This window comes from Cnephaeus nilssonii (genome assembly GCF_951640355.1).
Source record: "Cnephaeus nilssonii genome assembly, chromosome: 15".
NCBI lineage: Eukaryota > Metazoa > Chordata > Mammalia > Chiroptera > Vespertilionidae > Cnephaeus > Cnephaeus nilssonii.
In genome coordinates, this window is record NC_137086.1 from 19,427,500 (window position 1) to 19,442,215 (window position 14,716).

Below are 14,716 nucleotides of genomic sequence, written 5' to 3' on the forward strand. Positions count from 1 at the left end.
TAAATATAAAGTAACCTATACAATTTTATGCTTTGTTCTTATTGAATCATTGTCCTGCAGGCACAGATTTAGAGTCCTATAAGTCCCCTTATTCCCTGCATGTGTCTGAAGAGGATAGGGACAGAATGAGTAGCATTGATTCAACAAAGCTCTTTCTCCCTACAGGAGAGAATGAACATATGCCGATGAATAATCCTTCCACACAAATTTACCAGGTAAAGACAAATAGACTGTTTTGAATAGTCCTATGTGTTATAGTAATGACCGTCTTGTATGTATAGTTTCTTTTAGTGCTCACAAATGCTTCCACATATATTACCATATTTGTTCACTTAACAAGTTCATTGTATTTAGATAGGCAGGGTAGAGAGCACCATTCCCACTGCACTTTTGAGAAAACTGATTATTAAAGGACAACTTAACCCAGCTTATAAAATACAGCACCACCACTCCCACATCAACTCTGCTTTGCTTGCCTGCTGCCATCATCACCATGCCCAGTACATCGTGCAATAACATTTCTATCAGAGAGGAAGAGGGAGCAAGATCTATTTTTTCTTAGCTTCCTATTTTAGCAGGGAGAATTGAGAATCAAAAAAGTGTTAATATTGCAAATGCTAAAATATGGTGATAGAAAAAAATTTAAGGTCATTTAAACCATGGGGATAATTTACAAGGAAGATAAAAGTGGAAAACATTTTGTAATATAATTGCCATCGGGGTCACATCGGGCTATTTTGGTTATCTGAATAGTATTTATTTGGCTTCTGTAAATTTAAAGTAAATTTCTGTCCTTAAAAATATAGAAGTTTATTCTGACATAATTTGTAATGTAAAAGCAGCATGGGCTAGGGAAACCTGTGCACTGGTGGGGTCCCTCGGCCTGGCCTGCAGGGATTGGGCCAAAACTGGCTCTCTGACATCTCCTGAGGGGTTTTGGAGGGGTCCCAGATTTCGAGAGGGCAGTTCTCGGGTGCTGCACCTCAGAATTGGGCTCCCTTCTCTCTGGTTCCGGTGCGTCACCCAAGAACCGCAGCTGCCAAGTCACCGCAGCTCGGCAGCTCCTGTATTGAGCATCTGCCCCCTGGTGGTCAGTGCACGTCATAGCTACCGGTTGGACAGTCGCTTAGGCTTTTATATATATAGAAGATAGTTACTATGTGCAAAGTCTACTGCTTGGCCAAATGGGAGATAAAACAGATGGAGCAGACATTCTCATAATTTATTTTTTTAATCCTCACCCGAGGATATTTTTCCATTGGTTTTTTAGAGAGAGTGGAAGAGAGGGAAAGACAGAGAGAAATATCGATGTGAGAGAAACACATCAATTGGTTGCCTCCTGCACGCCCTCCCCTCCTCCATGCCCAGGCCGAGGAGAAGCCTACAACCGAGGATGTACCCTTGACTGGAATCAAACCTTGAGACTCTTTGGTCTGCAGGCTGACGCTCTATCCATTGAGCCAAACTGGCTAGAGCCATTCTCACTGATTTTTAAGTGTCCTGGTAAATACATACAAGATATACTGTTGAAAGGATTACAACAGAAGCATTGGTAAAATTCTATGAGATATGGGGGAAGGATAAGTTAATATTGACTGAAGGATGTAAACCAGGCATTCAAGGACAAGTTTATAATTTGGTAAGTGGATATGCGGGAGGATATTTTAGGCAGAGGGACTAGCTTGAACAAAGGCCTGGAAATGAGCCTTCACTCAATGCTGATTTGATGCCTCACTTGTCCAAAACCTTCCCTGCCCACCTCCCTCTGCTAATGTCTGACCTGTGTATGGCATTTGAATGAATGTGAATATCTCTTTAAACTCAGGTATGACTTAAAGTCTATCACAAATTCTATGTAGGTCACTCTCTGAATGTTGGCTAAATATAGCTGAGGGGGTGGCCTCATTCTCTTATTGTATCACAAATCCAAGTGCATCTGTTCACAGTGGAACAAATGAAGCAGTGGAAGTGAAGTTGGTCTATATGACATCTATGATGCTGTGATTATAACCCCATTCTTGTTTTAAAAGAACGCGTTCTAAGCCCCAAGCAACATTTAACCAAGAGAAGACGGAGAAGTTAAGAAAGAAGAAGAGGAAGAGGAAGGAGGGAAGCAGGGCAAGGTTACCTGTAATAGAATACAATCTACACTAAAATGGGAGAGCGAAATGTGAAATTTGAAGCACAATATGGCAATTCAACCACTTTATCTTCTTATTTAATTTTCTTGATAGACCCCTCCATTCTTACATTATAGTAAATATTAACTTGTTTACTTTTGTTTTTTTATTGTCTATCTCCTTCTAGAATGTAAGCTCCAAGGGCAGGGATTTAGTACTCTATGATTTCTGTTGTATTCTCGGCATTAAGTACAGCACCTGGAATATAAAATATACTCAATAAATAACAGCTGAATGAATGAATATCTGAAAAATGTGTATATTGCTTGGAGCCAAGAGGTCTAATGCAGTCATTCAGTTTGGTACCAAATGGTAATTGTCTGGTTCTATGGAAAAAAAGAATAGATCCTCACTTCACACCCTAGTCAAAATAAACTCTAAAGTGTTTAATGGGTTAAATATAAAAAATAAAACCATAAAAGTTTAACATTAGTGAATATTTGTCTCTGGATGTGAAATATTTAAGTGAAAAAGTACTAGAAGAAATCACAATGGAAAGGGTTAGAGTTCATTCATCCACATCACAACTAAAATTTTTTCCAACATAAATATATTTTTTAAAAATTCAAAGGCAAATAAAAAAATTGGAAAAATCCCTACTATTAACCCTTTGTAATATTTATATATTCATAGAAATCAATAAAAAAGGAAACTTCTGAGACCTCAGTAGAATACAGGCAAAGGACAGAGAAAATTTACCAAGGTAAAATTATAAATGGCTAATAAACAGAATAGGTTGAAGCTCAAAGAAACAGTGATTAAAACAAGGAGTATTATTGTTTTACTACCTAATTAGCAAATAATAAAATAATTAATATTTTTAAAATATATATTTTTATTGATTTCAGAGAGGGGTAGATAGAAGCATCATTGATGAGAGAGAATCATTGATTGGCTGTCTCCTGCACACCCCCTATTGGGGACTGAGCCCACAAACTGGCATGTGCCCTTGACTGGAATTGAACCCAGGACCCTTCAGTCCTCAGGCCAACACTCTATCCACTGAGCCAAACCAGCTAAGACCATAATATTTAGTTTTGTTTTTTCCCCATAATATTTAGTTTTGATGAGTGTGCATAAATTGGCAGAAACTTCAATGAAAGTTATTAGTTAAAATGGAGTAAAAATGTTAAAATGGTCATACCCCAGTTGACTCTGTTTTTTGGAAGGACTTGACCTCCTTGATAAGAGTAAGAGATACAGAGACCCAAATCAAGTCACAGAATGTGCACTACCATCTCACAGTTCATTCCAGGCAGAATTACTGCCAGGTCAGATGAGTTAATGTGGATACACTGACAGCTCCTTGGCTCAGTATATTTCTTTTTATTTGAACTCAGATCTATTTCCTTTCCTCTCATCCTTTGTCCATTGTATGTAGCTCTCCCCAAATCCACCCCTATCTCTTTTTCAGAGTCAGATTGTGTTGTTTCACTCTTGATTACATCATTTTACATATGGATTTTTAAATTATGATTACATTAACATGAGAAGTGGTGGGGGTGGTCCCACAGTTAAGGCAACAGATGTGTTAACTGCACAATTTAGTCCTAGTGCAACCATCACACTAATGATTTGAACTTCAAAATGTTTTTGGCTCACTTGCAGCCTTAGGAATGTAAACCCTGCAGCTTCCTCCATTTATATTATGTTTCTTATCTTGTTTAAGACATGTTTTTCTAAATATATTAATTTAGGATATTACACATGATACAGAATGTTTCCAAGAATATACAACCATATTATTATAACTTTTTAAAAATATTTTTTAAAAAAATATATTTTATTGATTTTTTACAGAGAGGAAGGGAGAGGGATAGACAGCTAGAAACATCGATGAGAGAGAAATATCGACCAGCTGCCTCCTGCACTCCCCCTACCGGGGATGTGCCCGCAACCAATGTACATGCCCTTGACCGGAATCGAACCTGGGACCCTTCAGTCCACAGACGGACGCTCTATCCACTGAGACAAACCGGTTTCGGCTAGTTATAACTTTTCAAACCCTCTGGTCAAATATATTTTGTATGTGTATTAATTAACTGAATGTACTATCTCTTTACAAATTAAATTTCCCTTTGGGTCAAATATGACCTAACATCCTTTGACTCATAGTAAATTTATATTTAGAAATTTATCCTAAAGAAACTATCTAAAACACACACAAAGCTTCAAATAAAAAGCATATGTCAGCATTATTGAAATATTGAAAAATTACAAACAACATAAAATATCCAACAAGGGTAAATGGGTAGCTAAACTCTGGCATAACCATAGGATGGAATATTATGTAGTCATTAAAAATAGACATTTAAAAAATGAAGGATATGGGAAAGGGTTTATAAGAATGTTAAGCAAAAAGAAGGGGGCAGAATCAAAATATATCTGTAGTGTGATTTCAACCATATAAATATCTGCATTCAATGCATTGAACAAAACAGAAGGAAATATGCCTAAACATGCATGAATGGTTATATTGAAGTAATGAGATTTGGGGTGATTCTTTTTCTTTTTCTTTTTCTCTGTAATGAAAATAATTTAAGAAAATGAATTATGTGCCAAAAGAACCTCCAATTGAAAAACTATGGGAACCAGTCCTACAATAATAGGTTTTATTATTTAAGCTGCCATTGAAAGTTTTATAGGATTTATAAGTCCTATTTGAGTCTCAGTCTCTTTTTACCTTTGAGGAATGCCTTCTAACCCTAGAGAAGTTAACTCTATTAGGCACCCAGGAATCAGTAAGATCAATTTTGGCATACCAGGTTTCATATCAGTTTCAATAGTGCCCTGTAATGACTTTAAGGGTCAATTTCTGTAGGGAGTATAGAGAAGATTTGGGAAATTTACCTTTTTAAAAATAATGATTTTTTTATTATGAAAAATTGACATTCAGATGAGCCTGAAAAGATCATAGTAGGAAATTTACTTTTTACTTGCTCCCCACTTTGTGTTTTTTTAAAAATATATATTTTTATTGATTTCAGAGAGGGAGAGGGAGAGAGAGATAGAAACATAAATGAGAATCATTTATCAGCTGCTTCCTGCACAGCCCACACTGGGGATTAAGCCTGTAACCCAGGCATGTGCCCTGACCAGGAATCAAACTCTGACCTCCTGGTTCATAGGTCAATGCTCTACCACTAGGCCATGCCGGCCGGGGCCCACTTTGTGTTTTAAATCATTGCATTTCTGGGGATCAATAAAGAAGCCTAAAATTAGGGAGATAGAAGATGGCAGAAAGACCCTGTTTCTTTTGTAGCAATCCTGGTTAAGGGGAAGCCAAAACAATTACCTTGGCATCCTTGCCATCATGTGCTATTTCAAAACATGTTGGCTTTTGCTCTTATAGAGCATTTAGTCAGATGGTGTAGGAATTTGGCATGTCTTGAAGAAGTTTGTCAAACGTTGACATTCCTGAGTTTTCAGGGTTCTCAAGGCACAGGCCCAGTCCCTTTAATTTGCCTTATAGTAGCTTTCTGAACTTGATAATGGGACAGAAAGGAAGAAGTCTGTGTAAAAAACACACTGGAACAATGTGCATCATTTATGAAAATTTAGCTTGAGGGAATCTTTGGTGGAAAAGAAATTGGAAGATCTTGACTAAAATTCATCTTAGGAAGAATTAAAACACACACAACAGCAAGAGTTAAGCCAAGAAAATAAAGAAAACTGAGAAACAGAAATTAAGAGCAGGAAATAGAAAGAATTCGGACTCCTCACCCCTATTTCTTTAAGCCTAAGATGCCCTCTGTGGTACCCTAGGCTTCGAAGTACAAGCCTTCCCTGAACCTGACTCCAGTGGGAGCCCGCCTTCAGCGGCAGAATGGAGGGATCATAACCTCTCTAGAGCAGCTTCATGAAAAAATCAACGAGATGAGCAACGTGTTCAACTCGCTGGAGAACAAGGTAGACACCCATTTCTAAACCTTGGGGTGGGTTGTGGGCTGTCAAATAAGAAAGCGGAAGAGAGAGCAGAGTAAAAGATGTAAGTTCATGTCTTCAGAGTATTTTTTACTCACAAATGGCCAGTTGGACCTGGAAAACCAGCCTGCAGCAACTAAAGATACCAAGGGCCCAAGCATCCTAAAAGGGACAGGCTGTGTCAGGGGTGTGACTGCGCTCACTATGGCATCGCTCCCTGGCTGGTCACTGGTTGTGAAGCTATATCTAAAGCAGTAGTGTTGCTTCAATGGCAGGTACCCAATGGGCTCAAAGTAATATATGTGAAGGAAGAGGGCTCACAGCTCAAAATGGTTTTAAAATTACCAACGTCCCTATATAACCTGTTAAGAGAAAAATTTTGATAGTTTCTAATTTTTCAAGAGCTGGGGTTCTACAGGTGAGGAAAAAATCCTTCTGTTGCCTTTTGGCTCCTGGGGAAATACCTATGAGAGCAGTGATCATGAAACCTATTTCTGTCAGATACTGGTTCCCTCCGTTTTTCAAGCAGGAAACCTGAGTGAATTTCAGAGCACCTGCATGAATGCTAGGTTTCCTCCCTTCAGTTTTAAAACTTGCATAAATCTTGCTTTGATACTATATAGCTGTGGATTTGGCTTATTTTGCTCACAGATGAATTTATACAATGAGAATTACCAGATCAAAAGTAGTTGATCTGGAGATTTAATCCATCATGATGACTGCATGAGGACATGTGCTAAAATCCATCACAAAGATTAAATAAAATTTAAATGATTGGAATAAAAAGCAGATTGCTCATGTTGTTTCCTAAACACTTGACAGGTCTGGTGTTTCCCCCTCTGAATGATCTCTTTGGTTCCTCTCATTTCTTCCTACTCCCAGCCCTCAAGAGAAACCTTTGTGAACCACAGTGAACCACAAAATGCTGTATTTTAAAAAAGTGGTGTACTTATAACTTATAGTGGGAAGTGCAAGTTGAAACCATTTAGACAACCAAATTCCAAAATGTTTAGAAATACACATTTGAAGGAATTTTGTTAAGGTACCTTTAAAATTAAAATACTTGCCCTAGCTGGTTTGGCTCAGTGGATAGAGCATTGGCCCGCAGACTGAAGGGTCCTGGGTTCAATTCCAGTAAATGGCACATGCCCAGGTTGCAGGCTCAATCCCCAGTAGGGGGCATGCAGGAGGCAGCCAATCAATGATTATCTCTCATTATTGATGTTACTATCTCTCTCCCCCTCTCCTTTCCTCTCTGAAATCAATAAAAAATACATTTTAAAAATAGTTAGAATACTTGGTGGATATCTTAATTATGAACAAATCTTCTAAAAAAAAGTCTGTTTTACAGAGAGATCTGAAGTTAAGAGTTCCTCTACTTAGCAGAGTATAAGATTATACATGTCAAGAAAGTAATGTTACCTTATTGTTATTAAGTTATTGTCTGTTGGAAATGCTTATTTTTTAACCAAGATTTAATGTACATTTACTCTTAACATGTGGAACATATAAAGATTTCATACTGAATAAATGATATTAAGCCAAAAAAGGAGGAACTTACATCAAGTTTTAGCTACATTGTTTGAAATACAAATATGCAGATTTTATCACTGAAAAAAAATCTCAATTGTGTTTCTTCATCAGGAACTTTGGAAATGCTTTTCCATTTGTCCAATAAATAAAACTCAACTTTAGAAGTGCTCCATTTTCTCCACATTTGTTTGTGCTTAACTTAAAAAAAAAATCTTTATTGTTGAAAGTATTATATATGTCCCCCCTTTTTCCCCATTGACCCCTTCTAACCCACTCTCAACTCCCACCCCAGGCCTTTACCACACTATTGTCTGTGTCCATGGTTTATGCATATATGCATACAAGTTCTTTGGTTGATCTCTTCCCACTCACCATCCACCTGCCTTCCCTCTGAGATTCGACAGTCTGTCCCATGCTTCTATGTCTCTGGATCTATTTTGACCATCAGTTTATTTTGTTCATTAGACATGTGATACTTATCTTTCTCTGACTGGCTTATTTTACTTAGCATAATACTTTCCAGGTTCATACCCCCCTGGACACGCCTGATCTTATCTGTGCTTAACTTCTTAATTTGCCACTTAAAAGGGGAGAATTAAAATTTCTTAAACACCTTCAATGTACCTAGCATGTACTAGGACAGGCACCTTACCTACATTTATTCATTTTAGTATCAAAACAGCCTTGTGAAATAGGTGTTGTTATGGTTATTTTATGGATGAGGAAACTGCTACAAAGAGGTTAACCAACTTGTCTAAGATCTTAGTACTTGTGGAAAAGTGCTAAGATTTGTACCCTATCTGACTTCAATATTGATCACCTTTTTATTTGTGGAAGTTGACAACAGAAGTCCAATGTGTGCACTGCAACATGACCAGACTTGACTGCAGAAGATGAATTATATCACTATCAACAACATGCTGAGCTCCTACCATTGTAAATACTTCTGTGCCTTCCTTATAAACTAAAGCATTCTGCCCGTGAAAATACTATTATTTCCTTTTTCATGCCATCACTCAAGAATTAAAAGTCTTCCATTTTAAAGAAATTCTCAGATACGTTTAGTTATCATCCTTTTTATCATTTAATTTTTAAAGGAAATAACTAAATTTCTTCATCTTCTCCTAACAACCAGGGATAATATGACTCATCCTTTTCCTCATGGAATTCAAAGAGTTACAGGACCAAGACTGTTTTTCACGTGCTTATGTTGTTTTCAAGTAAATCTTATTTTTAAAAAAAATATTTTTTTATTGATTTCAGAGAGGGAGAGATAGAAACATCAGTGATGAGAGAGAATCATTAATTGGCTGCCTCCTTCATGCCCCACACTGGGGATTCAGCCCTCAACCAGGGCATGTGCCCTGACCAGGAATTGAACAGCAACCTCATGGTTCACAGGTCAACGCGCAACCACTAAGCCACACTGGCTAGGATTAAGTAAATCTCATTTTAATCAAAGGTGTTACAATACATAAGTAGCTTATAGGTGCACTTGTAAAATTAATTATTTGCTTGCTTTCTTGTCACTATCAAGCAGCAGCATGTGCTTTATAAAAAAAGGCCTTCTTTTCCCTAGATCAGGGGTGGGGAACCTTTTTTCTGTCAAGGGTCATTTGGATATTTATAACATAATTTGTGGAGCATACAAAATTATCAACTTAAAAACTAGCCTGCTATATTTGGTCAAACATTTAATTAACTCACTCCTAATGCCTTGGTAGAGCCAGACAAAATGATTTCACAGGCCTTATATGGCTTGCGGGCCAGATGTTCCCTATCCTTGCCCTAGATGCATGGGGCCAAGGTTGCCTTAAGTTGTCCAAACTTCAGTGTAACAGGAAATGATGTCTGTAAATTTTCAAGAGCCTGGTTTCTCAAACAGAAAGAAAAATTCAAAAGGTCAATGGTGCTATTTATAATTCTTTATAGTAAACTGAATTCACTCTTCATGTATTATTTAGTTGCAGGCCCTGGCCTCTGAACTCAAAACTGGTTTCACAGAAGCAATGCAAGAACTGTCAAGAATTCAACATGGAGAATATGCTGTGGAAGAAAAGGTTAAGACCTGCAAATGTTCCATGGAAGAAAAAGTTACTGAGATGAAGAATTCATTAAACTATTTCAAAGTAGGCCCCCCTCTTCTATTTCACTGCTGAAGAAAGATCCTTGGTCTTGGTTACACAAGAAGAAAACTTACCTTTTTACATAGCAGCCAAATAGAAGAATATTCCCACTATCCCATTCACTAATTATCATGGAAAAATATCTATGTTATGCTTTTCTTTCTTGGATCTTTGTGTTAAAATTAGAGGCCACAGAAGTAAAATTTTCATCTCTCATCCATTGATTGATTCATTCAACAAATATGTATTAAAAGCTTACTGTATACTAGATACTATATTATATATTTTTACCCCATATGCCAGATTAAATACATATTGATGCTTAATTTTTAGGAAGAACTGAGCAATGCCATGTCAATGATCCAGGCAATCACTTCCAAACAAGAAGAGATGCAACAGAAAATTGAACAGCTTCAACAGGAGAAGCGAAGAGAATCTCGAAAAGTGAAAGCCAAGTGAGTTTTCTACAAAAAATTGACCAAAGGCAAAGCCATAAGTAATGACTTTACAGAGACACGGAGAACACCTTCCTCACTATCAGTATATACAGTATTTTCCGGCATATAAGATGACTGGGCATATAGAAGATTTTCCTGGGTTAAAAAGTCGTCTTATATGCTGGAAAATACAGTAGCTAGCTGGCCACTGGGCTCTATGGGTCAGCATCTGATAGAGGTTATAGTGCCATAAAAGTTAGTTAATACTAAGAATTGATGGTAACTATTAAATGGAAATGCATTTAATAGGCAGTAAAATGAAAATGGTATAAAAGGCATGTAGAATTCGATTTCAACTGTAAAACCATGTAAAATAACAGCTAGAAAGACATTTTATTTTTTTAAAAGATTTGTATTGATTTCAGAGAGGAAGGGAGAGGGAGCGAGAGAGAGAAACATCAATGAGAGAGAATCATTGATTGGCTGCCTCCTGCATGCCCCACATTGGGGCTCGAACCCGCAACCCAGGCATGTGCCCTGACTAGGACTCAAACTATGACTTCCTGGTTCATAGTTCAACACTCAACCACTGAGCCACGCAGGCCAGGCAAGACATATTTTAAAATAATGCTTGTTGTGTTAAAATGGGAGGGTCACCAGTGATTTTCTTTTTTTAATTAGTTTTCTGAAACTTTTCTAATGCTACTATTATTTTATTTCTACCATGGAAAATAAGTTTATATTAAACAACTAGAGGCCCGGTGCATGAAATTCATGCACAGGTTGGGTCCCTTGGCCTGGCCGGCAATCAGGGCCGATCGGGGCCTTCTGGCTGCTGGCCGGGGCCTCCCTTCCCCAGCTGCTGGCTGCCGGATGCTGGCCAGGGCCTCCTTTCCCTGGCTGCCAGCAGGGGCCTTCCTTCATTCTGCGCCGCCCCCTGGTCGTCAGCACACATAATAGCGAGCGATAGAACTCCTGGTCTCCCGGTCAAACTCCCGTGGGGACACTTTGCATATTAGCCTTTTATATATATAGATACCTCAACCATGTTGACTCACATAAAGTTTCACCACTAAACATACATAATCTTTATTTTTATACTAGAGGCCCAGTGCATGAAAATTCATGCACTGGAGGGGGGGGGGGGTCCCTCAGCCTGGCTTGCCCCCTCACACAGTCCGGGAGCCTTCAGGGGCAGGAGGCGACCTGGCGATCAGGGGAAGGTGATGCCCCATCAAACCTCTGCTGCTGCCACTGCCAGCAGCGCAAGCCTCGGCCGGCCCTCGTTACCTGAGCCTCAGGCAGCCCTGGGCGGCTGGGCAGCTGCCATACGAGGCTTGCCTGCACCTTGGGCCTGCCTTGGGCGGCTGTCATCTGAAGCTTGCCTGTGCCTGGGGCCAGCCCTGGGCAGCTGGGGGGCTGAGGGGACTGGAGGACTCTGGAGGCAGGCAGGCCCAGCCTTGCCGTGTGCCTGCTGTCCCAGCGGGGCTGAGGGGACTGGGCACCGCCATCTTGTGGTTATGGGCGCTGCCATCTTTGAGGGCATGGCAGTCAATTAGCATATTCCCTTCTTATTGGCTGTGGGCGTAGCCATCTTTGAGGGCGGGGCAGTCAATTAGCATATTCCTTCTTTATGGGTTGTGGCTGCCGCCATCTTTGAGGGTGTGACAGTCAATTAGCATATTCCCTCCTTATTGGCTGTGGGTGCTGCCATCTTTGTGACAGCGTGAGGGTCAATTAGCATATTCCCTCTTTATTAGATAGGATGTTTTTAATAGTATCAAATTTAAACTAGAAATATGGCAATAACATTTGTGTGGCCCTGGAGAATGGCTAATTGTTTTCAGCTGAAGACCTCTGTCTTCTGGTACCATTGTGTTTCTTTGTGAAATGAATGTAAATCATCCTAAGCAAATTGTCACCAATGCAAATTCTATAAAGACCCTGATGATAGGGAAGCCAGTAACGGAGAAATAAGAATGTAGATATTACAATTAGAAGGTGATTTATAGATATTTAATTTTTTTCTTCAAATCTGGTGATGAATTAAGTTGCTAGTGTTTGATCATTGTTAATTTACTAAAACAGTAATTTTATATGGTTCAACACAATAACTTAGAAATTTTCTTGAATTATTCTGAACTGAATCTCTTCCTAACCCACCAGGTATTAAGACCTATTGTTTCCCTTTCCTAGGAAAACTCAAAAAGAAGAGCATGGCTCACAGGCTGGGCCTGCTCAAGCACAAGGAAGTCCTTTCCGTTCAATCAATATCCCTGAGCCTGTTCTTCCAAGTGAAGACTTCACAAACCTCTTGCCTTCTCAGGCCTATGAAAAAGGTACAGCTCACAAATCATACTGAATTAGCCATGAATTTTTTTCCTTGGTTCTGAGGGCTTAAGTGGGCCTAAAGCCTTCATCCTTGTTAGAGGAAAATGGTGTATTGCTCAGAATTTTCCCTCTTGCATCTGGAATTAAAAAGAATGCAGAGGATCTGAGAAATCAGGAGAGTCTGCCTAATTTAAAAATGTTTTCTTTTTTTGAAAATACTGGGTGTTTTGAATTTCAAATGGACCAGAGATAATTTGTTGTACAACCATAAGCAGAAAAATGTTTTAAAAATTACTCTAATAAATCGTTTTATTTCCCATATTACTTTCTCAATCCTTGTCTCTCTGCATAGACACTTTACAGTAGCTATAGTCTTAGCATGGATAAAATTGTGTGTTCTGCTTCTTTTTCAGCAACGGTTTCACTGACATGAGAAAGATATATCTGCCCTAACTGCAGGCAGTGCCCTCATGCAATCTAACTTTGTACTTCTCTTTTTCTGGAAAACCAGAGCTGGTGCTGTCTGTGGGCTGAAACAGTCACCAGCCACATCCCTGTTCTGAGAGATGTTAGAACAGACAATAGAAATTGTAGTTGGGCAGTACTGAAGAAAATGGCATTCCAAGGGATGTCCGCAGACATCGGTTAGTGACCTGTGTTTAACTCAGGAAAAGGAACAAAACAAAAAATGATTGCTACTTCTTTGTATCCTCAACAAAATCTAGCAAAGCACCTATAGGAGAATGAATGTAGATATTAACAATGTTTAGGTGAATTTTCTTCTTTTCTTTTCGTCTTATGTAGAAAGTCTCCAAAAGAGGCTCAGTGACTTCTCAACCAATTGTAAAGTCCTCAATTGGCTTAATGAACAATTTGGCTCATATATTCAATGGCAATATATGTGTTTTGAATAACTGAATTTAAAAATCTAAATCAAATGGCTTTTAATCAGTATTAACTTTAAAGTACAGATTTGCTTTTTAAAAATATTTTTATCCACTTGAGCAGTTATTTTAGAGATGGATAGGTGCAGCCTGGGAAAACTCACTTGATCCATCTGGGATGTGGGTTTATGGTAGGTGGCTCTATATTCTTTGCTCTACGTCATGAAGAGCATGACATTAAAGATGGTCTTGTTAGGGGAGATTACAGGAGGGGCTTGGAAAGTAGAGGTCAGATCAATGCCACTGAAAATTTTCACAAGAGAAATGATTAGAAATTATATTTGTAAAGTGTCCAGATGGATTTAAATGAGCTATTTAATGGCAACTCCTTCTTCCTTCACTTTGAGTAGGCATGGCTTATATAACATAGTTTATCCTACCAAGTTGCTGCAAAAATTTGGGGATAATGTGTCATAATAAGATATTATGTATACTATTGGTAGTAGGTTACGTTAAAACTCAAGATCAAAGGACTAAACTTTCAGAAAGGATTGACTTACCCACTGTTAGTTATAATACAGTACCCCCAAATTTAGTAGCTTAAAATAGCAAACATTCATTATGTCACAGTTTCTCTGAGTCAGGAATACATATACAGCTTAGCTGGATGCCTCTGACTCAGCTAAGCTGAGGTTGCAGTCAAGCTGTTGGTTATATCCACTCATCCTTCCTTCTATCCATTCATCCATCCATTCATCCACCCCAGGCATTGATTTAAATGATAGGATATAGTATTGAATAAAACAACAAAAATTCCTGTCCTCATGGAGACTTGGTTCTGAAGGAAACAGACAATGAACAAGATAAATAAAATATGTTAGATAGTGACAAGGAGAAAATAAACATAGGTGTAATTTTATAGTGTCTACCAGGAAAAGACCTGAAGGAAGTGAGGAAGTTAGCTATGATACTGAGGGAAAGAAAGAGAACAGCCACTACCAATAGGAGATGCAGTTTTTTTCTTTTTAAAAGAAAGGGAACAGCAGGCAGGGAAGAAGGGCAGATATTTTAGGGTCTTAAATCATTATACGGTCTTTGGCTTTTGCACTAAAATGGGAAGCCATCAGAGGGCTAAGCAGAGGAACGACAGGGTCTGACATATTTTAACAGCACCATTCTGACTCCTCTCATCATTACCCTCTTCACCATCAGTTAAACAATAATTTAGCTCTTACTGTGTGTCAGGTACCACTTTAAGCAGCTTACAAATATTAAATAATTTAATACTTATGGTAGACTAT

General features: G+C 38.5%; 2 protein-coding genes across 2 annotated transcripts in view; one reads left to right on the forward strand and one right to left on the reverse strand.

Moving 5' to 3' along the window:
• DHX57 (DExH-box helicase 57) overlaps positions 1–14,716 on the reverse strand; it is a 111,941-nt gene that overhangs the window by 81,995 nt on the left and 15,230 nt on the right. The window lies entirely within an intron of this gene.
• Positions 171–14,716, forward strand: part of ARHGEF33 (Rho guanine nucleotide exchange factor 33) — a 40,824-nt gene continuing 26,278 nt past the window's right edge. The window contains exons 1-5 of the mRNA XM_079792087.1: positions 171–215; positions 5,946–6,089; positions 9,602–9,766; positions 10,097–10,218; positions 12,397–12,539. Of these exons, the coding sequence (XP_079648213.1) occupies positions 180–215; positions 5,946–6,089; positions 9,602–9,766; positions 10,097–10,218; positions 12,397–12,539 (610 nt within the window). The 5' untranslated portion in view covers positions 171–179. The remainder of the gene's footprint in view (positions 216–5,945; positions 6,090–9,601; positions 9,767–10,096; positions 10,219–12,396; positions 12,540–14,716) is intronic.